The sequence below is a fragment of the Hippichthys cyanospilos genome, chromosome 11 (genome assembly GCF_059441005.1).
Source record: "Hippichthys cyanospilos isolate Australia breed blue-spotted pipefish chromosome 11, RoL_Hcya_1.0, whole genome shotgun sequence".
Taxonomy (NCBI): Eukaryota; Metazoa; Chordata; class Actinopteri; order Syngnathiformes; family Syngnathidae; genus Hippichthys; species Hippichthys cyanospilos.
In genome coordinates, this window is record NC_142379.1 from 2,204,271 (window position 1) to 2,230,202 (window position 25,932).

At 40.5% G+C, this 25,932-nt stretch overlaps 3 protein-coding genes and 1 non-coding gene across 9 annotated transcripts in view; 1 reads left to right on the plus strand and 3 right to left on the minus strand.

Moving 5' to 3' along the window:
* The window catches only part of LOC148415432 (LHFPL tetraspan subfamily member 6 protein), a 43,154-nt gene extending 35,407 nt beyond the window's left edge, over positions 1 to 7,747 (plus strand). The window contains exons 3-4 of the mRNA XM_088427301.1: positions 3,272 to 3,370; positions 4,539 to 7,747. Coding sequence (XP_088283427.1) covers positions 3,272 to 3,370; positions 4,539 to 4,657 — 218 coding nt within the window. The 3' untranslated portion in view covers positions 4,658 to 7,747. The remainder of the gene's footprint in view (positions 1 to 3,271; positions 3,371 to 4,538) is intronic.
* rcbtb2 (regulator of chromosome condensation (RCC1) and BTB (POZ) domain containing protein 2) overlaps positions 1 to 25,932 on the minus strand; it is a 42,345-nt gene that overhangs the window by 7,485 nt on the left and 8,928 nt on the right. For 3 of the 5 annotated variants that reach the window (XR_015867194.1, XM_088427302.1, XM_088427304.1), the window contains one exon: positions 24,907 to 25,783. Coding sequence is in view for 3 of the 5 variants with exons in the window: in XM_088427302.1 (XP_088283428.1) it covers positions 25,643 to 25,783 (141 nt within the window). In the remaining 2 variants the exon portion in view is untranslated. Of the gene's footprint in view, positions 1 to 3,247; positions 3,388 to 9,071; positions 9,146 to 11,981; positions 12,045 to 16,623; positions 17,838 to 24,906; positions 25,784 to 25,932 lie in introns of those variants that run through there. The other 2 variants (XR_015867193.1, XM_088427305.1) reach the window with 2 other exon arrangements.
* On the minus strand, positions 12,191 to 12,263 carry trnak-uuu (transfer RNA lysine (anticodon UUU)). The gene has a single exon. It is a non-coding gene; the product is annotated as a tRNA-Lys (tRNA).
* Positions 18,862 to 22,560, minus strand: lpar6a (lysophosphatidic acid receptor 6a). 2 transcript variants are annotated; one of them, XM_088428534.1, is made up of 2 exons: positions 20,391 to 22,560; positions 18,862 to 20,261 (listed from the first exon to the last, which is right to left on the minus strand). In XM_088428534.1, exons 1-2 carry the CDS (start codon positions 21,075 to 21,077, stop codon positions 19,995 to 19,997), a joined length of 954 nt encoding a protein of 317 aa, XP_088284660.1. In that variant the 5' UTR covers positions 21,078 to 22,560; the 3' UTR covers positions 18,862 to 19,994. The 2 variants fall into 2 exon arrangements, with proteins under 2 accessions (XP_088284660.1, XP_088284658.1); XM_088428532.1 differs by having other exon boundaries at positions 18,863 to 22,560.

The window sequence follows — 25,932 nt, forward strand, 5'->3', positions numbered from 1 at the left end:
AAGCTCGCAACTTGGACCGCGTCCACATTCCGTTCCCGAAGACGTACAGTTAAATAAGCAGAAGTGAAGGATTCAAGAGAAATTCCTCTGCGGGCCGTCAGCTAAAATGATGTATGCTTACCCTCTGCTCGTAAATGTTCTCACTCGGGCGCTAAGCCGCTGCCGGAATGCCAAACGTGAACAACGCTCGCAAAGGGGATCGAAACAGCCGGCGGCCACGGTTACCGGCCTTTCATGACGTCGCATGAACCAGACAACACGCGTGTTACAACCGTGCTTTTAACTCTCGACGCGTCAAGTCGCGTGACGTGGAAGAATTGCGTATGTTTGAGGGAGAAGGTATACCCTTTTTTTTTTTAACTGAGTTTTGACTTCTTGAAAACTGATTAGTTAGTTTGTGTTTAAAAAATATATTTTTTCAAGATATTTAAAGGATATAGGGAATCTGAAATCTGGGAATCTGGTTTTTCATAGTTTCCTACTGGGAGGCAGTCTTCCTCAGTTCAGTTGTGTTGAACTTTGATTTTAATATTTTTTTAACTGATATGTTTTTGTCATGCAAAGTGTAATTGCAATGAAATAAGAATTTTAATTTTTTGTGTTAGGCACTTTGATGACTTTGTTTTAGATTAACTCATTCAGTGCCATGGACGAGAATTCTCGTCTTTTAAAACGGTAATGACAAAAATTTAAAAAAAAAGTGGTCGAATTTGTTTTTTGTTTTTTTTTTTTAAATGGAGAAGCGCTGACACCCTTGACTAACGCTTAGCTAAAATAAGCCAATTGAGCACTGTGACCATTTGATGGCAGTGTTTCCACACTAACAACACGTCTATTACGCACATCCATTCTGACTAAAGAATGGAAGTCAGTTCATTAAAAAAATAAAAAATAAAAAAAAACTGTTTGATTGCTGACCTTGAAAGATATTAAGCCTAGACGTGCCTTGATTCTTTCTGGCAAAAAAAAAAAATGGCACCAGGCTATGAAAAGGGGATTTTTTTTCCATCAGGTAACCAAATAAAAGGATGAGGAATAAAGAACCCAGAATGAGACAATGAACTTCCCCCGTGGCTTGAAATGCGACATGAAAAGTGAATCGACGGTGATGAAACACGAAGCAAATGAAGAAAGATCACGGAACGTTCTGAAAGGGATCGAGTCCATTTACGGAAGTCCCTCCCAGTTCACCGAGCGGCCTTCTCACAGAAGCCATTAAGGCCGGAGATAGTCGCTCTGATAATGGAGATCAATTGAAACTCAATCTCGCAAGAACCGCTTCGGCTTCTTGGGCGAATTCGCAACAGGAGGCCGCGGAGGAAGGCTGAAAGTTTGATAAACAGCGGCCTGGAAAAACTGAGTCGGAATCAAAAGAAGAGTCCGTAGTGTTAGAGTACCGCATCAACATAACAGTAACATACCCGATGGTGATTACAAATGTAGAGTGCCCCCTGGCGGTGAGTAAAATAGCAGTTCAAACTCAAAGCACACTATCTTCTTCTGTTGTTAACAAGGAAAATGCCCCCTGGTGGCTAGAAAAAACTAGACCATAAGTTGCAGGGTTCTAAGTATGAGGATTTTTTTTTTCTTTCGGATTTACCTCGGAAGAAGTTTAATCCCCACTGCATGACTACTTTATCGTCAGTGCAGAATATTTGATTTGTCTGTTGTCAACAGTTTTTCACGCGGCCTCGTGTTGATACGCGTCATGAAGCCGCGCCCTTTCTCTTGCCGCGCCCTCAAAATCAAAGCCAATCTTGACTCTTTTGAAGAGAAAAGAAAATTCTTCCTTACAGTATACCCATGCCCCCCCCCCCCCCCCCGCCCCCCCCGTAAGCATATTCATTTGGATTACTCGCAGTCGTGTCTCTCCACATCGCACTTGAAAGGGAATCCATGATATTGTTAAATATTAATCGTGAATATATTACCGGGCGGGCTGGATGCCTTTCAATCTTTACGGTGGCAAATCGTAATCAAAACACGGTTGGATAATGTTATGTAACAACATCTGAGCGTGTGTGTGCGCGCGCGTGTGTTTGCACCCTGTTGGTTGCTTGCACGAGGATTTATATCCAATCCCCCCCGGCGTGTCACTTTTTTCTGTGATGCTTGGCTCAAAGTTGAAATTCGGGAAGGAGAAGCGGTTATGTTGTCACGGATAGGAAAAAAAAAAATCCTTTGAACCTCTCTGATCCTGAGCTAGAATTACATAAGCTTTTTTTTTTTTTTTTTTTTTTAAATATATACTCTGGACAAAAGCTCGCATGCATGTTTCACCTGCAGGAAGTAAATCCGCTAAAACAGGTCTAAATATGGAAAATACACTTTCAGCGCTTTTACTGTGAAGACCATGTAAAAAAAAAAAAATGGGGGGGGGGTGTTAGATATGAAAATGCTTATTTTTCTCACATGTTTTGTTAGATTTGGAGCACGAGTTGCTAATTTAGTCAGCATGGTACAGAAAGTAGTTAGCCCAAAGTACGACTTTGTACTAGCTAGCAAGCTAGCACAAAGTACGACATTGCACTAGCTAGCTAGCACAAAGTACGACATTGCAATAGCTAGCTAGCACAAAGTACAACATTGTGCTAGATATGAAAATGCTTATTTTTCTCACATGTTTTGTTAGATTTGGAGCACGAGTTGCTAATTTAGTCAGCATGGTACAGAAAGTAGTTAGCCCAAAGTACGACTTTGTACTAGCTAGTAAGCTAGCACAAAGTACGACATTACACTAGCTAGCTGGCAAGCACAAAGTATAACTCAGCACTAGCTAGCTAGCTAGTACAAAGTACGACTTTGCGCTAGCTAGCTTGTACAAAATGATTAGTTAAATCATTAGACCTTTCAACTGCAACTCGCGAACGGGGAGAAATAGATATTTTTCGTGCTGGCACCCCAAAACCACCGGGTGGCGCTAGTGGCCGACTTATGACATTTGCAAGCTTTTCAATGACCTCCATGATTGGCTTAGCCTGGACTCTATTAATGTCATAATACTCTAATTAGGACATTTTAATATTTTTATTAAAAGTTCCCCCTCAAAAAAAAAACATTATTATATATATATATATATATATATATATATATATATATATATATATATATATATATATATATATATATTTATAGAGCGGGTGGATACGTGGTATCAGTACTTGGTATCGGTAACCCCTCAAGAGTCGCGTCAATGTATTACATCCTTAGTAAATTTGTCTCGTGTCACTTTTTTTTTTTAACTAACCTGTGGCCTCTTTTTGTTTTCTAGGCCTGCTCATAGGATCTGGCTGCGCTCTCTATCCGCTCGGATGGGACAGCGAGGAAGTGCAGCAGACGTGCAGCAACAGCTCCGACCAGTTTCAACTCGGTGAGATGATGTAATCCCTAAAAAAAAAACAAAAAAAAAACACGCAAATGCAATTAAACGTGTTTAGTTTCGCTTGCCTTTTCCTCTGAATGGAAGTAAAAGATTATTCAAACGAGTCAAGCCTTTTATCTGTTCTTGCCGTAAGAATTTCACAATAGGAGAAACAAAAAAATGATTGCATCAGAAGATCATTCATATATTCGTCTTAAAGAAACAATTTTATTGCGTGTTTTCAACAGAATGCAATTATGTTTCAATAATGTTGACAGGTGGCGTTTTATATGATTGTAAAATGGTGGAACATGCTAGAAAACTATTAGCTTACTTTCTGTATGACTACTAGCTTTTCTAAATCACAATTTCGCTTTAAAAATGTTATGAAAATGATTTATCTTTAAATCATCAACTCATTTTCATACAGCTAATTTCTGCTTTCGGTTTTGTGCAAAAGGCATCACGATGGATAAGCAGCAGAAGTACTTGAGTCACTTGTCGCTAGGCAGATTTCATAGGACTCCCGCTTTAAGCCTGCCCCAAAAAGTCAAAAGTTTCACAAATGTGATAAGCTTGTTAGCGAAGCGTCATGACAGGTGTTGTTTGTCTGGCGCCAAAAGCTTTAGGTGTTTATTATATCACCAAGGTCGAAAATAACTTCAGCATTTTTTTTTTTTAACACCGCCTGTTCGTTAGCACCGACGTCGTCCCGCGGGATTTCCACGCATTGCATGATTCCGATTCATTTATTAGATTGCAGGTGCTTGACATTTACTTGCGATTCTGATAACGGCATTCTTTTTCCTTGCGTGCTTCCTTTTTTTATTGCTTATTTTTTTACTGTGTGCTCCTTTTTTAATTGCATAATTTATGCGCTTTTCTTGTGTGCTTTTTTTGTGCATGCTTCTTTTTTGCATGCTCATTTTGCGTTCTCCTTTTTTGTGTGCTCCTTTTAATTAATTGCATAGTCTTGTTTGCGTGCTCTTTTTTTTCTTGCGTGCTCCTTCTTTCATTGTGTGCCCTTTTTTTTTATTGTGTGCCTTCTTCCCGTGCTCAATTTTTATTAGGTTTATTATGTTTTGTCATCGTGGCCACCCCACAGAAAAGTTTCTAGTCCCGCCCCTGGCCGCACATGGCGAAATCCTGTCATCAACATCTAACGTTTTCTTGGCAGGTTCCTGCCAGATCGGCTGGGCCTATTATTGCACGGGGGCCGGGGCGGCGGGCGCCATGCTGCTGTGCACCTGGTTGGCGTGTTTCGCCGGCAAGAAGCAGAAGCAGTACCCGTACTGAATACCTGCCTGATGGTGCACGGCGAGGGACAAACTGCAGGGACTCTTTCATAACGCAGCACACACACATGCAACACTGCATACAGTAACCCACCACGGATTGGAAAAACATCTGGAGGCATTCCTGGCGTTCTTGGTGCCAAGAAACTATGTTGAACTGAGGGGAAGGATTTCACCCAGCCCAGGCCATTTTCTCGTCTAATGGAAACAAAGTGCTTGGCCGACATCTTGTGCCGTCTACCGGTTTTTCCGCGCTATAAGGCGCACCGCAATATAAGGCGCATAGAATAGAAGCTACAGCAGTGGTTGGGGTTGTCTTATGCATCCACTAGATGGAGCTGCGCTAAAGGTAATGGCAACTAAACAATCAGATAAGAATATAATTACGATTCAATAAAATATTACTCATTTTTTAATTCAAATGGCAATAAAAAAAACTTAAAATATCCTGTTTTGTTGATTTAAAAGCAGTTTTTGGATTCATTTTATAAAATCACGCTGTCTTTTACGCTGTGTTTTTTGTGCGTGTTCTTAAATTGCTTCAAAATTGAAGCATATATAGTGTATACAATTTTCAAACAGGGTGTAATAAAAATGTAATTGTAAAAAATACATTTATAACTTAAAGGCAGAGGTAAAAATTGAAGAATTTCCATGGCAATTATTTTATTTTTTCATCCCCCCCAAAATGAAATGTTTATGCGCTGTATAAGGTGCGCAGGGTTATAAAGCACATTGAAGGCTTTTAGGTGCGCCTTAGAGTGTGGAAAATCCGGTACATGTTTTACCAAAAGTGGAGGCTGACGACGAAGGTCGTAGGGCACGGTCCTGTTGCCCGCTTAGTCGCGGTGCTTTATTGTATTTGGGTGAAAATTTTCAGGATGGACCTAACACGCACGATAAGGTTTACCAAATTCTACTTTCTTTGTATTACAGTTGAAGCGAGTCCTTGAGTAATTCGAGTAAAATGTGAGGGGGCACCATTGGTGTCCAAACGACGGCCCGGGGGCCATTTGTGGCCCGCCGTATATTCTTCAGCGGCCATCTGCATATGGCCCCCAATTGGATTAGTTTGGACATCCCTGGTGGACACTGTCAGGAAGAGGTCAGTCAAGCTAACTGTGCCAACGAGTGTTCATGACAATACCAAACTGCCTACTTCAAAATAAAATTTACCTTTTCAAATAAAATACGTACATCAATGCCTTGGTAGACTCTTATTTTGAATCAGAAAACAAAGACTTCATTACTCTAAAATTGTATTATAAGGTGGCTGTTGCGAGCAAATAGCGGCGGCTCCAATATTAGCAGCTAGCAGCGCTAGATGCTAGCAGAGTTAGCAGCTAGCAGCATTCAATTGCTCCATATGAAAGTTGTTGGGATTAATTTTAAAGGCTATTTACGAAATGTATAAGGAGCAAAGTAGCCGTTCCTACTGATCACTTTTGAAGAAAAAAAAAGCCTCACACAAAAATATCTTTTTTTAGCCAGTTAATGGCTATTTTTTTAGCCAAAATATTCGATAGTTGCAGCCCGATTTTTGTAGCTTTGTCCGAACTTGCAAACACGATCAATTTTTATTTACGACGAGCCATATGTGAGGCCTCGCGCATTTTTTCAAAGAGTGTTTGTCAGCGTTATTAATTTCAAGAAAGTAGTATGACATCTGTGTCGCTAGAAAATCTCCGTTTTGGTCGGTAATTAAAAGGCAGCTGGTTGTTGGAGCAAATGACCGAATCTGAGTCGTAAAAGAAAAAAAGTTTTTTTTAAACTGCGGTGAGGCATTTTGATTGGGCGACAGCAACAGATGGCCGCTAATGCCATTCGTGAAAATTGGCACACTAAATACCCACTGTACATCACCAAAAAAATTACATTCATCTTGTTTAAAAGGCGGCCCATTCGAAAATGTTGAGACGGTTAAATTAGGTAAACATGTAAAGCTATTAACGCATGTTGGGTTCATCCTGAAATTTCTCCAGAGGTTAATACTCCCATTTTTCAGAGTAGTGGAATAAAACACACACACACACACACACACACACAGCTTTGAAAGCTTCTCTTATTGTGTGGACCAACCAGTTTGTAATGATTTATTTAACAATTTCTCTTTCTCTTTCAACCTGTTGATGTTTATGTGTCCAGTCTGTGTTGAAGACTTAGAGTGTATGAGACGCTAAAAGTCACCCTGAAGCTTTTTTAAAGTGCAAATAATGAATAAAATAAATACAAATTGTAAGATTATGATGAATATTACAAATAAGCGAAGTGACGGCATAATCTAAATCAGGCAACCCGTGACTCTAGAGCCACATGTGCCTCATTAACGGTGTTTTTTGGGGGGTTGCCGACCATTGGTCTAAATTAATCAGCCAATGAAATGAAGAAGAAAAGGTACCAGGCGCACTGTACGGCTAGCAAGGGCTGCCGAAGGGGCTCGATGACGTCATTTCCTGTCCTCGCAGCGGCGAACGTTTTCGAAGCGTCGTTCAAAAAGACTGTCAACTCATTCAATGCCGGGGACGTATTTTCACGTTTTCTTTAAGAGTCCGGATAGATAGATAGATAGATAGATAATAAGTAAAAAAAAAAAATTATATATATATATATATATATATATATATATATATATATATATATATAAAGAGAGAGAGAGAGAGAGAGAGAAATTAATGTCCTTAATGTACTTAAGTATCGATTTAATATTTAAGTATCTTCTTAAAAAACGTGAAAATACGTCCCTGGCATTGAATGAGTTCATGAGTGAGAGTACGAAAAAAAAAATGTTTGCATTATTTCATAAGACATGTAAAAATGGTGTCTCATACACTTTAAATAAGAATATTTCCGATTTCAGTGTAACGTGAAGTGTATTGAGTATCTTCCTCACCTGTCTCATCATTGCCTTAAACAGCAACTCCCCTCCCCCCAAAATGCAATAATCCCCCCCCCCCCGAAGCTTCTCCAGTAAGAAGACGGACACACCTTATATGTTGTATATTATAATGTATTTTTATCATAATAAGCACGTTTTGTTTTGTATTCTGGCCTCAGATTCTTCTGTTTTTGTAAATAAATGTTTATGGGAAAACTGTGGCGCGTGCTTTGTGGGAGCTCACATTCCTCGAAAGCTTTTTTCCCATGACCTCCTGATCTTCTTGGGTATACCCGTGGGAGCGACACCCCCCACGATCGATAAAGAGGCTAAGGACAGGCGGCATGCTCGCTCGCTCGCTCGGAATAACTCATATGGATGCGCTGGATGATGCGACCTTGACTGGGATTTATTTGCCTTTTTGATCAGCGGGATCTCGGCGAAGGCCCCGCTTGGTCCGATGGACCTCGGTTCAAGACTGCCTTGACTATTTTTAGACGGGCGTCCGCGCTTGTGAGACGCCTGTGCAAAGTCAGCTCATTTACATCTGCTTAGCATGCGCATTTTCCTCACAATGAGCGGCGACCCCCCCCCCCTCCCCCCGACATAATCGCACCTTCCCCCCTCCGCTTCATCTTTATTCTCTGCTGATTGACCCGCGGTCACAGCGGATGCCTCATCAGCACCGGATCGATACTTTCAGGACAAATACACTTTTTTTTTTGCCGGGTCGTTTGTCAGAATACAGCAAAAGAAATGATAGCACACTTTGCACATCCTATTACTTGTGAGTGCGTATTCCAGTTCTCAATCTTTTTGGTTAGGTAATTTCAACAAAGGTGACCACAAAATGTCACCGGGTATAAAATGTTACCTACTTTTGAGAAAATTATGTTTTTAGTAGCTATGACACCAAATTCGCAGACGCGTGGAAAAACCAACTCAAGCCGTGTCGCGAGGAAACCGAAAAACTGCTCCGAGCGCACTCAACGTTACACTGGTGAGGCGTTGGCTGACCGCCCACAATGTGGGAAACCTGAGACACTTAACGCAAAAAAATAAAAAATAAATAACTTACGGATATGAACGCGACGTTTTATTCCGGGTATTAGGGTACTACGCGTTGCTGCCATTACCTTGACATCCTCCTCGCGACAGCGTACTGCAAAAAAAACGCGAGAAACTCCAATTTCTCGAGGACCGGTTTCACCCCTAGAGGTGATAACGCCGTACCTTGCAATTAGCATTCAGCCTATCAACGTCTTAGCATCAGAGGCTTCATCGGCTCGTTATAAGCATCAGCTAATTCTTTGTAATTATGTTTTCCCTCCAACAGGACTACAGCGAGATAATTATCACCCCTAGCTAGTCTTTGTGCTCCTTTGACACAAGGCTGCGCGAACATATTGCATTATTTATACGGCTGCTGTTTCCGGCCTGATGAGGAGCTATTAAAGCCAGTGTGAAAGCCTGCGCGAAGGCACATGAGACTTCGGATGTCTGCGTTGCTTAGCGCTGCATAATGTGGGTGCTTCCAGACCTGCGGAGGTTGGCGTGGTCAGGTTGAGGATGGCCGAGCTTCTCTTTTCAATCGCGGGACGGAGACCGTCTCACCTGGAACGGGTCGGGGAGAAAGTTCAAGAAGACTGTCATTTCTATAGAAATTTTCATCAATGATTATTCGTGCAAGTATTTTCACCATTTTTTTCATCATTTTCACAATGTTTTAGCCAAAGGATGCACTCATCAAGTGGTAATGACATGTTAAATTTTGACAAGTTGTCACCATTTGGGTGGAATTTCAGCTCCCTAGTGTTTTCTTTCAATGCTTTCCCTTTGTGGGGAGAATTTCTGCCAAGAAATTGGACAAAATACTGCACAACGGTTATTTATAAGATCAAAAATGACATTGAAAGAAAAAAAAATGACATTAACAAGACTAGAGCACAGGACTGGGAAACAACAGGAAGGAAAACTTACAACGCAGTGAAAACCACAGCAACAACAATGAGCCGACAAGAGCCGAAAGGAAACTGGAAACTAAATGCGATTCAAACTGACGAGACAACAAGGAACACCTGGACAAGACACAGGTGGCGCAGGGAGCAGATTGATTGGCTAACACAGGGGAGGAGGTCGACGAGGACAGCTGGACGCAATCAAACTAACAAAATGTTGAGAAAGGACAAGCATGAACAACTAGGAACAAAACAAAAAACAACACTAACCCGAACATGAATGAAAACAAGAAAACCAAACCCAATATAACCAATACATAACATTTTATTTAGTTAAAAAAGGATACAAATTTCAGTATATTTATATTTTGTAACCTTATTTATAGCCGGTGGGGAGCATGAAATGTTTTCTCTTTCCTAGGGGAGATTTGCAAAAATGAATTGCGAAGCGCAGGACAAGCTGGACGGACGTATTGGATGATGGCTAGCTAGCTAGCTAAAATGATAGCTTGCTAGCTGGGAAGGAAGCTAGTTTAACATGAATGAATAAACGACAAAAATACGAAATACGAATGAAAAAGACAATTGCTGAAACTAAATATTCTCATTGTCACTTTGTCAAATTTGCATTAATGAATGTTAATCTTTAAACTACAATCATACTGGTTTTTAACGATCACAAGCTCGAAATTACAAATGAGATGAATAGAAAATTGCGATTATGTCATGAAGGTTGAAGGAAAATGCATTTGCAACACATTTGTTTTATGTTTCTTCTAGTTTTGGATGTTTTAAAGACACTTTCGGCCGCTAGACCGTAACAAGAAGAAGTAGGAGTCAACCAAAATGGCCGACATGTCCAGATTATTTACAATTAATTGTCGAAAACAGCTTGAGTTGGATTTTCCTTACAGTCCAGAGGAGTGTAGTTTCAAAAAAGTAATAAACGCAACAATTCCAAGAGGGCCTGGTGCCCGGGCCCTAATTGCAATTGCTAGCGACAACAAACGGGCCCCCGCGCTCTCACCACGAGCTGGATTTATAACTTGTGTTATTGCAAGTCCACATTCCTGACATTAAGTCCTGTCTATGGATCTCTTGGTACCTTCATCACACGTTTTTTTCCAGCTTGGACTACGTGGACTTGCTATAGTTGCATTTTATCAAGCGATATAATGTCTCGGCTGGCGCACCAGGGAACTATTTTAACACTCCTGGTATGTTTATTTGCAAGGAATGGCCCTAATGTCCCTGGGTCAGTTTGACCCGGGGCTTCTTTAGCCGCTCAAACTTGTTAGAAAGGTGTCAAATCTAAATTTGATATTTTGTTTTAACTAGTTATTTCTGGTTATTTCTCAAGAACATCAATCATATCCCTGGGTCAATATGACCCGGGAGTGTGTGCATTTATCCAAAACTGTCAAAAAAAAGAAATCATCTTTTATTGTAAAGCCACTAACAAAATAACAAAGAAAAAACTTAATTTATACCCGTGTGTTACATTGGTTTCTCTGGAATAGTCATGGGTCAGTTTGACCCAAGGTCATGGTTAATTATCCAGAGGTTTCAAAAATATATTTTTTGTAATCCTGTTTACTAACAATAAACAGCAATAATAATCTTGGGTCCTTTGGAAACTAACAAAGGCAAGCCTTAGTGCATACTTGTGTGTTACCTTTGTTTCTTTGGAATAGTAATAACATCCTGGGTCAATCTGACCCAGGGTCATTATCCAGCGTCATTATCCAAAACTTTCAGAAAAGTTTTTGTGTGTATGTGTGCGTAATCCTGCTAATTTAGAAATCTTGTCATTCCCTCCGTGTCCCCCATCAGAAACATCAATAATATTCTTGGGTCATTTTGACCCGCGTTTTTATAAAAAAAAAATCCAAAAAGCATAACAAAAAAAAAAAACATGAATACCATTTTAATGGACATGCTGATTATACGTAAACTGAGCAGAGGTCTTCAACATTTACTTGAACTTTCAAATGGGTCAGTTTGACCCGCAACAATAACAGTACAATTAAAATTATAAACAGTTTTAATTGTGTCTCCAGTGAAGGATAAATTGACAGCAGCGGCAGCAAAAGCTAATGAATCAAATTATTACTGGAGGATGAACAGGTGTTGTGGATTCACGAGGAAGCCATCAAAGAGCCGCCATTTCATACTCAAATGAATCTCCCAAGTGGAGTTTGAAAGTTTGGATCTTAGTGTCATTCACGACACATTAAGCTGCTTCACTGATGTGTGGGAATAATGAGTTTCGCCTGGTTTCACTTTGCCCATCTATTTTCTCCGAGTCGCTGACTAAACAGGGAACACTGCCAACAATTAAAAAGTCCTCTAATTACTTTGTGAGTCCTAAACAAAAACCTCTTGTTTGTCTTTCATCCAACTCTTCTTTCTTCCTAATTTGGACTGGAATAACAACAAGCTTTCTCGAAAGTTTTTTCTAGAAAAAAAATGACTTACCTAAAATGACTTACCTTACGTCAAACACAGGTGTTCTCAAAATTCTGGGGGTTCCTCAAAGGACACCCCACATAATCCTAAAGTCAATGAAACAGTCAAGAACTACCATAAATGTACAAGTATTGATAATTCTACTTAAGTAAAAGTGTTTTATTAGATCGCTTAAGTCGTTTGATGGCCACAAGTGTTTTGACGTCATATCGCATTCAAGAAAAAATGAGCCCGCCCGAACAGGGACTTGAACCCTGGACCCTCAGATTAAAAGTCTGATGCTCTACCGACTGAGCTATCCGGGCTCTGACAAAATTGTACACGGTTTTTAATAAATCTCTTACTACTAAATCAGAGATTTCTTTTTTTATATATATCATCGAATGGATTTCGAAGTTTACTTACAGAACAGCTGTCCCAGATTTAAAAAAAAAAAGACCAGCGCTGACAAACACGTTGTCTCACGATATTACATTGTTTGACTATTGAGCTTTCTACGCTATTTATTGTAGCCATTACGTACCTTTCAAATAATACATATTTTATTGTATTTCTTTATGTTACGGTTAGTTCAAGAATGTTTTTGTTTGTTTAAATACAGTATTACAAAATAAGAACGAGAAAAAAAATGAACGTCATACGGTGTTATTCCGCCACCTCGAGGCCGAGCGCTAAAACACAGTCGTGGATTGCGTCTCGGAAAAACCGGAAGCAGTCGTGTTTTAGACGTATGTCACGGATTGCGTCACGGGCAAGCGGAAATAGCCGCGTCTAAAAATGTATACTGTTCTTCTACCTCGTGCATAATGGTTGATAAAACACTTGATGATATTAACAAAGATTTTCTACAGTGATTTGATTAAATGCTGTGGTTTATCTTCGTTGTTTTTTTTGTCAGGTGTAAAAAGGACAAGTAAGTGCAGAAGGAAATACAAAACTACAATAACGTGTTTTCTTTGTGTAAAATAATCGTGTTTTTTGTATAAAATACATCAATTTTCAGTGTATAGAGTGTATCCACACAAGATATTAAAAAGGTACTAATTTCACCCTGTGCTTACTCGATTAGGATGTTCCATTTTTCTATAATGAACACATTTTTTTTGTATTATTGTTTTAAATTATTGCCTTGGAATTTCAATTTTAATCTCAGCTATTGCCCCTATCACAATTAGCCTCACAAGGGCACTATTTTCTTGAGCGCGTGATGTCATTTTCAGTCATTCACAAGTGGGGAAATCTATTGTTAAACGTTTGAATTGCATATGAAAGATAATTTCGTAATTATATGCTAAAAACTAACTTTTTTTCCTGCTGAAAATGGCTACATTAAGAATCACGTTATAACTGCACGTAGGCAGTGATGCTTTTACAAACCACTAGAGGGAGCCAAAATCACTGCAAGTGTTTATTACTGTAATTCATAGAGTGTTTATGTTGTGATTATTGTGTTCTTGTCAGCACTTCTGAAGGGACGGGAAGGGAATGTAGTAAAAAGACTTCCTTGCTTTGTCTTGTCACATGAAAAGCTCGGTTATTAATTTGACTGCTCAAAAGTACTGGGACAGCTCCCTTCAAATACTCAGACGGCGCAGGCTAATAGTTCCTTCCTTCCTGTTGTATTTTTTTTTATTTTACATGTAAAAACATGATGCTTTAAACAAAATATATATATATAACTTGAAAATATTTTCCCGTTATATAAACGCGAAGAAAATATTCAGTTTACACCTGAAATTAAAAAAAAAAAAAGTGTTTACTGCCCTTTTTTTAGTCGAGCTTGAAATGAAGTGAGGTGGACGAAAACAAGGCCGGTTTAAAAAAAAAAAAAAGTTGTCCTTTTTGGTTCTAGTAGCCAATTAATTCAATCTTGTGAGCCGCATCCAAAATTTTGCGCACACAAACCACGACTTTGCAGAGTAATTCAGCGAAGGTGGAAAAAGAGGAAACGGAGCGACATGACTCATTTCTTTGCCATATTGTGACACACGGCTACTTTTATTTCCTCAATTTCAGACACGGAACGCAACAAAAGCCAAAATATTTAATCGTGACGTAAAATCATAGAGAAGAGATATTCCTATTTTAGGACATGATGATGAGCATGGAAAGCATCTTGAGTGGTTTTATTTACCCATATTGTCAATATTTTAACTTAAGAGTTTTGTAATTGTGAATAAAGACATTAGTGAGATATAAAAATAATTCCCAGGCACCTGCAAATCTAATTTTGTGCTTTATTTAACAAAAAAATGCAAATAATATTTTGCAAAAGATTCACAAACACTAAGTTACTTCATGTTCCATTTCATTTGCTCTTAGTTTGAAAACGCACTGTATTAGGTGATACCTGCAGTTAAAATCTCACGTAATCCCGAAGTGATTTCTCGTAACCCCTTTTGAGCACCACTAGGTAAGATTTTTAAAATATGGTTGCAAAACAGGAATTAAAATACATAATTTATTCAGAAACTCCCAAGGATAGTGTAACATCATATGCACAACATTGCTCATCCATATCAAACTTTAAAACTAATAAAGCTTTACAATGGTGGTGTCAAACATAGGGTTCACGGGCCAGTTCTGGCCCAAAAACAAGTTTAATCCGGCCCATGAGCTGATTTTGTCAAGTATAAAAATGAGCTATTTTCTTTTTTTTAATGAAAAACTTGAAATGTTTTTTTTGATTAACAGTAATGTTAATGTCCTATGATTAATAGTGATGTTCTTTTACTATTTTGGAAAGTATTAAAAACAAATTGTACAAAGGAGTCACTATAGAAGAATTGAACAAAACTACTGCTTTGTGTTTCAATCAGTTTGCTCTTAATTTGAAAAAAAAAAAAAAAAATCTGCTCCTGTCATGGCATTAGCTTATTCCCTGCTAGCCCAGTTAAAATTGATTTTTGATTTATGGAGGTGTCAGCGGAAGTGAATGAATTAAAAAGCCCTATAAATGAACTTGCAGATATCTGCAGAAACCGTACTAAAGTCCGATAGCCCTAAAGTGCCTTTGTGTAACCTCATTTGAGCGCCGCTGTGGCAGACTTTAGTATTACTCACGTTTTGAGTGTTTGTTTGCAACATTTTTTTATTGCAGTAATTACATATAATTACAATACTAGTCATATTGTACAGTATTATACATTCATTTTCTGTTTTGGGTACTAGCCCTTTTGCCCTCATGAACTACAAGAGGTGACAGAGAGTTCACGAGAATGTCTGACGAGAATGTCTGACACGCACACACGCACACACACACACACACACGCAGGATTAGAGGCTGCTCTGTGCGTCCCACTTGCTCGCAAACACAAAGCTTGACATTGTGCGTAAATGTCATGGGAAAAAAAAGGTGTCCGTAAATTGCTAACGGGGATTCCGCGAGGCAGGATTGAATTGATATCGGTATCAATCGGTACATTAGCTCGGTGGTTCATAATTGGGGGGACGAGTACATGAGATTTTATCTGGGTTTCTGCTTATATCAGAAAATGCAACATCATGCTTATAATGCTCTGAAAGGTACAGCTTTCTTTTCAAATTAAGAGCAAATGAATTGGAACATCAGATGCAATCGCGAGTCCGGTGGTTTTGGCAAATCTCCACTTTGGTCTGACTTTTTGATGAAAAAAACACGTACAGGGCAAACCGGAGACTTTTAACCACCATTTGCAGGAACCCCTGCACTGTAGAGTTTATTGTCTTACATCGGAACCCATAGTTGACAGCCATTTTCTGCGTGGGGGGAAAATAAAAGTCTTTGGATGATGTCTACTTTGTGCTCTGCCACGCAAACGCTAAGGCACGCTAACATCATGATAAGGTTTGTTTAGGTGGGAGTGGAGTAGCGGGGGGGGGGGGGGGGGGGGGGGGTCATGTGACTGGCAAGTTTACTCTCATCCCTCCACTCTTCCTGTTACGTTTATTAGCCCGGTGCTGCGTCTCATTTAGCAAGCTGGTCTGAAATTCTTTTTGTGTCTCTTTAATTGGCAATCAAGTCCCTTAGCCTGCACCAAACATGTTCCGGTGTGATAGCGAGAGTCACGACAAGACCGAAGGGGCGAAGAATGGAGACGTGCTGCGGTGACTGCGCCGAGTGTCTCGTGGCTCAAATGGACGCTGCTCATATCAGCTTAATAGCAGACGTTTCCTTCCAAAAAATGCCACGCATTCAAGGGGGAAGGGAAATGCTTCATTATCATCTGCAGACCCCCCCCCCCCCCCCCCCCCCGACTGAGCTCCTGCCCTTGATATGTCATCTCAAATGACGAGCGGAATTTCGACATCTGTCCTTTACTTGAATGTTTCTTTTTCTCAACAGCCAAAGGCATCGATCCCTTTCTGGCACAGCTACGAGATTTGTTGGTGAAAATGACCAAATATAGGACGCGCCGCGTATAAGTTCGGGGTCAAATTCTGGTATTTTCTTGTTATCGCGGAGAAGACGGTTTGCGTTAATAGTTTAACTGGGACCCATTGCACATATCTGCCTTTCACTCACAGGAAGCGGCCTGGTAGTTAGTACAGAACTGGCATGACCTCGATGGAGCTTGTCAGCCGAAACACGTCTGCTGTGTGCAAGCGTTGATAGTATTGTACTGTCTTTCAATGCTTAAAAAAAAAGGGGGGGGGGGGGGCAATAAAAAGAGGACGATAAAAAGCTCCTTTTAAAAAAAAGAGCAAGCAGAATGCGTGTCTGCGTCTTGTCAGTAGAATGAGGGAGAGGTCATGCTGATTAGATAAGGTTTGTATATGCAAAAGAGTTTTGTTTATTACCTCCCCCAAGGAAGATACAGTACCAGTTGTGAGTTTGTCATGACCTTTTTCCGCAGCTGCTATTTTTTGAAGGAGTCAAACGGCAAACGGGAGGATGAAGAGTTTCTGAACACGTTCAAATATCCTTTGCATGAGTAAAATCTACATCGCTAAATGCTAATAAACGATGCAAAATGCTAAAGGTGGGCTAACCAATAGCAATGCAGTCGCAGTGTCCTAATACAACGGCTATTTGAACACAAATGTTGGCGCAACACACGTAGCCAAACAAAAGCGCTCGAGGGCATACCGTATTTTCCGTACTGGATTATAAAGCGCACCTTCAACGAATGGCTTACTTTAAAACGGTTTTCATATATGCAGGGTGCACCGAAATATAAGCCGCATAGAATAGAAGCTACAGTAGTGGCTGGGGTTGCAATATGCATCCACTAGATGCCTTAAAATGAAACCTTCAAATATGTGGTTTTGTTTATTTAAAAAGCATTTCGGGATTTTTTTGATACAATCTCACTTTCTTTTAGAAAAACACAGATTTCCGCCTCGTCCTCATGGAAATTGCTTCAAGGTGCGTCCATATATGGTATATCAAAAAAATAAATAAAAGCCGAAACCTGAAGGAGATTTATGTAGAAATCCTAAAAAAAAAAATCCATATTTTCATCAATAACTCCAAATCTATCTGCGCGACCTAAGAATGATTTTGATTGGCTAATTTGTGTTTGGGGATTAGCGAAGGTCAGGAGAAGAGTGAAACTCAAACGGCGAGTTTTTATGAAAATACAGAAGCGTTTTCCACTAGCCTGAGCTCATCAGGACTTTGCGCCTCCACCGGAGCGTTTGTTTGTTTTCACAACAGGAATTTAAAGGTGGCGCTGCGTGGGAAATAAAGTCACGCCCTAGCATTTGTTTTGCATTGCTGGAAGCAGCGGCAGTTGGAATAGTTTGGATGGGAAAAAAGATGAAGATAAAACCTCAAAGATGCTCCTTTGTTCCACTCAATCCGGTTCTTGCGGACATATTTGCGCTATTACGTCCACCTGCTTGCTTGAAATTTGCAGGCGCATCCTGAGAATGTTCCGATTGAAGAACGTCTTGACCTGTGTGAGCAAACCACAACCAGAAAAATCTGAATAGACTGAAAAAGATTCTCATATTTTAAAAAATATTGAAAAGATGAAAAGGTCAAATTTCGTCGGGTTGCCTTGTTTTTGTTCAGTTTTCTCAATTAAGACGTATTTCAAATTTTCAAAGAAATATTTTTGGCATTTTTAAACTGGCAACCCCCCCCCCAAACCTTGGTTGTTATGACGACAGTATTTTCCGCATTATAAGGCACATAGAATAGAAGCTACAGTAGGTGCTGGGGTTGAGTTTTGTAGCCACTAGGTGGAGCTGTGCTAAAGGGCATGTCAACAAATCAGCCAAGTCAGTCAAACATTTCATTCAGAAATGAGGACTAAAGATTATTTGCGTAAAGTATTTAAAAATGTATTTTGTTGATTAAAAAACAAAAAATCAATTTCCGGATATTTTTTTGCCTGCATTAATTGTATTTTTTTTTTAATCATGATTATATTAGATTTTTGTTTCTGTCAAAAGAAAATCAAAAATAAATTCTAAAAAAAAAAAAAAAGATAATTTATACCGCTGCGCTTTGTATCTTTAAATTTGACATGATTTTCAAATTTCTTAACAAAAAATGAACACTTATTGGCACTATACTTCATTCACAAGCGCTCATACACACATTGGATTCAAGTGAAACCAAAACAACAACGATGGCTTCATTTGCAAATGCCATCAGAGTTTAGTTCAGTTTCAATTCTGTGATGTCACGTGTGAAGACCTGAGCGTACCTAATAAAGTGGACGCAAGTGTGTCTAGTTAAGCCCAACGATTGCACATAACGTCCGGGCAGGAAGTTGGCACTCCCGCCCGAGCGTAGCTTGACGTTTACTTCCTCAATCCGGCTGCGGCTTCACTGAATACTGCGTGTGGGGGTAAACTTTTAGCCCAAGCTAAAATGTCCTCCATGCTAATTCAGTCAACGTTTTCACAATTTTGCCAGATGTCAGAACTTGCGCAAATATTTGAAATGGTCATAAACATTGCATGGACATTGAAAAGAAAGGTGTGTTTTTTCGAGGTGCAAATGCGTTTATTGAAGACTTTCATTGCCGTGCACAAAAAGCCACCTTTGGCGCAATATAACTTAAGTGTGCTGAAGTTAGTGACTATAGAAGAGTAAAGCTCCTAATTTGTCTGGAACATTTTTCACCAACAAACTTACTTGCAAATAGGTTTGAACATAGTGGACTAAAAACTCAAAATATGATATTTTCCCACCCATTTTCACAAGAAATGCAACATTTTAAAGCATTTGGCCTATCTTCTATCTATATGTGAAACAATTATTATAGTAATCTTTATTAGTAAAATGTATGGCTTCATTATGTTTTATGATTTTATTATGATAACCATTAAGCATTTTTTTGCGATGACACATTGCACTTGTCAATGATTTTTTCCAATGATAAAAAATAATGCTGTTTTTTAGCATTTAGCCTACAAATACATTCAAACGTATGTTCAAAAGTGTGTGTGAATAAACTGTTTAAATGTACTTGTACATTAAATGCTAAAACATTTTTTTACGCATAATGCTCCAGGATCTTGACTAGCGCAACTAAAAAAAAATTCTCAAGCATTTTGCCTACTTATTGTTTTTCACTGAGTTTGATGGTTTCATTATATTGTCTGCAGCTTTTTCTGCTAGAATGCAGCAGTATGCATTTGTGGGTGATACAATGCTGTTTTTAGCATTTAGCCTACAAGTGCGTTTGAATGTATTTGCAAGTACGTTTGAATGAAATATACTTAAATGTAATTGTACGATAAATAAACATTTCCCCCCCCCATAATGCTAAAGGGTCTTGAATTGCGCAATTTTATGTCATTGTTGTTTGGCATTTTTTGAAGTAAAAAAAATATCTATTTAGCCTACAGGTACATTCAAAGGTATTAGCAAGTACATTTGCACATTGCCTGTCAAAAAAAAAGGTTTCCTCCACACTTGGCTAAGCAACACGCATTTCCAAAAGTCTTCTCACTCCTCTTCAGCCGGTTAAAAATTTGTCAATAAAATCCACAGCAGAAGGACATCGCGGAGGGCGCAGAGCATTATAAATCCACAAATGCCAGTTTGACGACCCGGACATCAGATTTTAGTGCTCGCGAGGGGGAAAAAAAAAATGTCACACCGAAGACTCATTGTGCAGCATCTTGGCTTTGAGGTTCCTCAGGCCGCACTGCAAGTTGGAGCTGGATTCCGAGTGCAAAGCCTCGGAGAACTTGGCGTCAAGCGGCTGCCCGGCCAGGGATTTCCTCTTGATGGAGTTCTGGATGGTCTCCGAGGTGAAGTAGTAGACGATGGGATCGAAGCAGCAGTTGGAAACGGCGATGCAGAGCGTGACCGGGTAGATGGTTCGCACCACCGACTCGGCAAAGCATCCCTTGAGCGTCTTGGTGCGCACCAAAGAGTAGAAGACCAGGTTGACGTTGTAGGGGATGAAGCAGAAGCAGAAGGTGGTGAGGTGCACGGCGATCATGCGCAGGATCTTGGTCTTGTTCAGCTTCCCGCCCCGGCTCACCTTGTGGGGGCGCCGCAGAGTCTGGAGGACCCTGATGGAGCAGCCCAAGTTGAGGAGCAGCGGGATGACGAAGCCTACGGTCTCGATGAAGATGACCACCTTGGACAGGTGCGACTTCCACTGGCTGGAGGAGAAGTTCTCAAAGCAGAAGGTGGCGTTGGTGCCCTGCTGCTGGCGCGAGGTGGTGTCCAGCAGGAAGCCCGTGGGCAGGCTGCCCGACAGCACCAGCAACCAGACGGCGGCGCACACCAACTTGGCGTTGCGCTTGGTGCGCAGCGTCCGTGAGCGGAAGGGGTGCACGATGGCCAGGAAGCGGTCCACGCTGATGCACGTGAGGAACAGGATGCTGCCGTACATGTTGGTGTAGAAGAGAGACACCGACACCTTGCACAGCATGCTTCCGAAGGGCCAGCTCCGGTTGATGAAGTAGAAGACGCGCAGGGGCAGCGTGAAGACGAAGAGCAGGTCGGAAACCACCAGGTTCATCATGTAGGTGGTGGTCTCGTTGCGCAGCTTGAGCCAACAGGTGAAGATGTACATGGCCACCACGTTGGTGATGAGGCCCACCACGAAGACCACGCTGAACACCGTGCTGTACAGCGGGTACTTGAAGCTGTCGTTTTTGCTGCAGCTCCAGTTGCCCGCGGAGACATTGCCCGATCCCGGCGGCGGGAATGCGTTGACCATCTTGAGGCTGAACTGTCAAAAAGTCTTTTGCTCCAGACACACGTGAGGGCAAAGCAGTTACATCTCTGATGCTCGGTTCTGAGCGTATCAGATGTAAAGGGTGCCAAATTCACGGGTTTTTAAGAAAGTCCCAGAGGTGGGCTGGTGAGAAATGGGTGTCGGGGACAAAAACCGTTTTCGTTCAGTGGTCTCTTCTTGAAAGGAGGTTCCAGACACAGAATTACATCTCTCATGTACCGTTCTGAGGACATTCGTCGTGAAAGGTACCAAATTCACCGGTTTCTGAGAAAGTCTCAAGAGGTGGCCCGGTAGCTATGAGTAAGAGAGTCAGGGACCAAGGAGGTTTTCGTTCTAGACACTCCCACGGTAGTGTCGTTTTGAAAGGGGCTTCCAGAAAATGGCGCGGACGTACCAGCTACATTTCTGATGCACGTTTGTAAGGATATCTGGTGTAAACGGTTTCCGAGGAAGTCCCAAAGATGGAGGAGTCGGAGAGCAAGAATCCTTTTGTTCCATACACTACCATGGCAGTCTTGCCTCAAAAGGTGCTCCTTCGGGTTGGAAGTTGACCCCACACTGTCTAATCGGGGATTCCACAATACCAGCAATAGCTTATCCGTCACTGGCGCAAATACGTCTGATGCTTGGTCCCGAGGTGCCAAATTTGCCAGCCTTCGAGGGAAGGTGGCAGCTCCAGAGGTGTCAGATTTAACACCGGTCTCGCATCTCCCAAAGAAGCTGTCTAGTATTTTATCCTTGAAGCTTGAAAGGGACGGAAGGAGTAGATTCAAGAAAATCAGGGCGAAAAGTGACACATTGTCTGGAGGATATGCTGTGAGAAGGTTGCCAAAATTGCCGGCTTTTGAAGCGGGACAAAAGACAAAAGCAGTTTATGACTGTCCACCCGGTTTTTGATAGCAGACACCGGCATGGATGCTACCGTTTCAAGTCGCAGGCAGGGGTTGCAGCGGGGTCACGAGGATATCCTGAGTGAAAAACTTCAAACTGCCTGCCCCCGAAGTAGTTCCAAAGTATTACGCAACATACATTGTCCCGTTGCCTTTACAGCAACGTCTCTGATGCACCAATTTAGGATAAAGAACTGAGGACACTTGTTTCCAAGGATTCAAACCTCTTGAGTTGTCTCCAACGGGAAGCCCATCCTTGAAGTCTTCTTGGAAGTCCCGTTGCGAGCGATGGGGAGAGAACCGGTGTCCCCCTCCCCTCCTCCCATCATGCTCTTCTCGGCTGGGGAGTCTTACAAAGGGAAGGTTTGCATATCCATGAACATATGGGAAAAGACGGCATTAAAATCCTTAAGTTCTGAATCCTTGTCCTACACTTAAAACAACAACAAAAAAAGTCTGCGCAAAGTCACTATTATGTGAGCTCGTCTCTTGTTTGTTTGTTTTTTACTCCGGCAGGTTTCCACCAATCTCAGTGACTAGCGGTTGCTGCAGCTGCCCACTTCCCCTTTGTGTCGTTAGCCCTCTCTCTCTTAATCGCACGCTTACTCACACACGCTTTTGTACTTTGACTGGGCTGGGACGAGGTCCATTTCCCCGCCTCCCGGACCCTCCCCCGCACTCACTTGTTTTTTCCCACAGGATTAACCAATGATGCATATTCTTCTTTTGATCTCAATATATGTGCTCTGTTTGATTTTCTTTACTTTTTTTTGGAGAAGAAAAATATTGTTTACAAAATGTTTAACAATCACCATGGGCAATTTTCAACTTTTTTCCTGGAGATGGACAGATATTAGACGGGCCAAAGATCTGACCTGATATTTGGCATTTCAAAGAGTATTAGCCTTGCTAATTTACTTTTTTAATTTGATTTACTGTATAAAAAAAAAACGTTGGAGAGTTATGTATTGGTTTCATTTTTCATTTAACTTAATCTGTTTAGTCTGTTTAGCCTGAGGGTCTCATCAACATTTTGTTTGAATTGAAAAACGTCTACTAAAAATCAATGTTGGATCCAAATGTTGGTTATTGGTTGGCCTCCATTAATTATATATATATATTATATATATATATATATATATATATATATATATATATATATATATATATATATATATATATATATATATATATATATATATATATATATATATATATATATATATATATATTATAACAATAATAATAAAGTGGATGTGGTGTGTGTCTGTACTGTACATATACTGTGCATGTCCGGTATGTGAACATACAGAGGCTGAAAAAAACAAAACAAAATCGTGCTCGAATTCCCATGGCTCCTGAAGCTCTCACAATGTCAGGAAGCATGTCTCCCCCCCCTCCCAGCCCCCTTACCTCCTCAAGGCCAAGATTGAGGCCTTGAATGGTAAGTGATGTCAGGTGACATCACATTTCAACAGCATCACATTCCTGCTAATAAAACGTAGGGATTGAAAAGTTCACACATTCAGCATGTTTGCATGTAGCTTCACATTCATCCATCTTTGTAAAACACACACGCACACCTGTGCAAACAACCAACGGCTGCATTCGCCACACTAACAGCTTTAAACTGTAACAACGCGAAACATTTTTTGGGTGGTTTTTGAAAGGTCGCACAGAGAAAGCAAAAAATACCCCAAAAACCAAAATGGTTGTCCCATGTTTATAAAATGTTTACACACCCCTGCTCAAAGATTTGTTTTTTTCTTTTCGCGACACTACCTGAAAAACCAAACGTGAACTGTCGTCATATGTATGCCAGGCCAGTAGGTGGCGATACCGTTTGACCAAAAACGTACCACTTGGATGTTTAATCAACAAGACGAAGGGAATTGAGATTAAATGTTACAATTGCTTCCTATTTTGTGTTCGTAAAAAATCTACACACCCCTGTTTAAGTGCCAGTTTTATTTATTTTTACTTTCAGTTCATCCCAATAAACGTCGACATTTCCCATTTTCTTCTCTAACCTCAGCTGCCCTCATCTTCCCTCGCTAGGTGGTTTCTCCTTCTCCGCTGGCAGCAGCATCCTCATTCAGCTCGCTGCCAAAACTCACAATTGCCAGATCACGTGTATTCCTTCTGAATTTGCGCAAGTAACAGTTAAGATTTCCCCATCTCCGTCTCAAGGCGTGAACGCCTTTTGTGATGCGTTGGCACATTGTGTGCGCCGAATAAACCCTGAGTGTGAAAACCACAGCGTATCGCGTGCAAGCTCAACCGGGTAAAAACATTTCAAGCTGCAATAGTTCAAATTGGTTTTGTTCCAAAAAGACCGCAAGTTAAAACACATTTATAATTCTGCTATATACTGTATATATTTTCTTAATACAGCTCCGATAATGCAACTTGTATAAAAGTTTTGATTATACGGTAACATTTGAAGTAGTACCCTTTTTGTCATTTTATTTTCACAACCAAACAATACATATGATGTACATAATGACGCAAATATTTGTAAACAATAACAGGAAGTGGAAGTAAACCACTGAAACAATTAGTTGCGTTTGTGAAGTGCAGTGCTTCTCAATTCTATTTTTGCAAACCCCCCAGGGAAGAGAAAACGTTTTGCCCCGCCCCCACTGGAAATATTCGCTCCAACTTTTGCAGGACACCAATAGCTCCTTTCACCGGTGGCGCCATGAGAACCGAGTGCAATTCAGACCCCCGCCGCTAGATGGCGACAGCAAACATTTTGACAACCAGCCACCGTTAATTGGCTGGTTTCGTCGCTGTGGAGGGGCATTATCAGCTGGTGGCAGAGCGGCGCGTTTAAACCGCTTTGCCAACTGCCGATAGATATCAGAGAAGAACAAGGAAAAACAATACAACACATACAGTTGTGTTTTGGGATCGACATTCTCCTGTTTGCAGTTTATTTGAACAGCAAGTGCTATTTAGATGTGTTTTCATATTGTTAAGTGCAACATTTCAAGCACACACACATTATAACTATGGCTTATTTTAACTTGGCTTATTTTATCAACTTCATAACAGAAATATGTGATGCGTGTAAACGATATATTGATACTTCCAACAGTTTGCAAAATGAGCTTTTTGAGTCGCGCGCCTTGCGTATGAAGACCAAGATGACAAAGAAAGCCTTGAAGTCATATTGTGTATTTATTGCTGATTTATCTGTGCTACAGTAAGAGTTCTTTGAAGGTTCATTATGAACATTACATTTAATGCTAATTTCTGGTAGCACATCGATGGGAGTTTCATATAATTTATTAGCATAGAGCTATTAAACCTTTAGGAAATATATGGTTTGTTGACAATTTTGGTGTTTAAATATGCAATATTCAAATCTCTTGGGTTTTTTGAAAGTTTATAATTACTTGCCATTGATGCTTGAGACCTTTGGTGATCATAGAAAAATTGCAAAGTAACAATTTAAGCTACCAACAAGAAGAAAAATAGACCAGTTGACTAAACAAGCAGAATATTTGGTTTATGTGGTCTTCAACTTTTAGGAAACAATTGGACTTTATTTCCCTCGGTCTGTGTTGCGGTGTCAAAAATGGAAACCAAGTGATGTCATCACCACAAGAAAGAGTGGGGCCAAAATATTGGAAGAGTATTGGGGGGGGGGGGTCATGTTTTGAAAACCCCAAGGTGTCTGGCTTTGCAAATTAGGTCTCTGAGCAAGGATTCCTCCATCTCGGCAAAAGCCTGCGTCTGTGTGACTGAGGCCATGTTTTTGACACAGAACTGGAAACAGAATTCCTCCAGGTTCTAAAAAGAGCAAGATAGCATAGTCCAGTCAGCGGAAAGGAATGCCCGGAATGCCCGGTGACGCTCTGCTCAATTTTATATTTTCTCATATCTCATTCAGCAACCTCAAAAACCGTAGTTCTTGACCTTTTTTCAATTATGTTCCTCTT

What these genes read in the sequence shown, in the direction of transcription:
- lpar6a (XM_088428532.1), bottom strand. Translation starts at nt 21,077, where the DNA reads ATGGTCAACGCATTCCCGCCGCCGGGATCGGGCAATGTCTCCGCGGGC.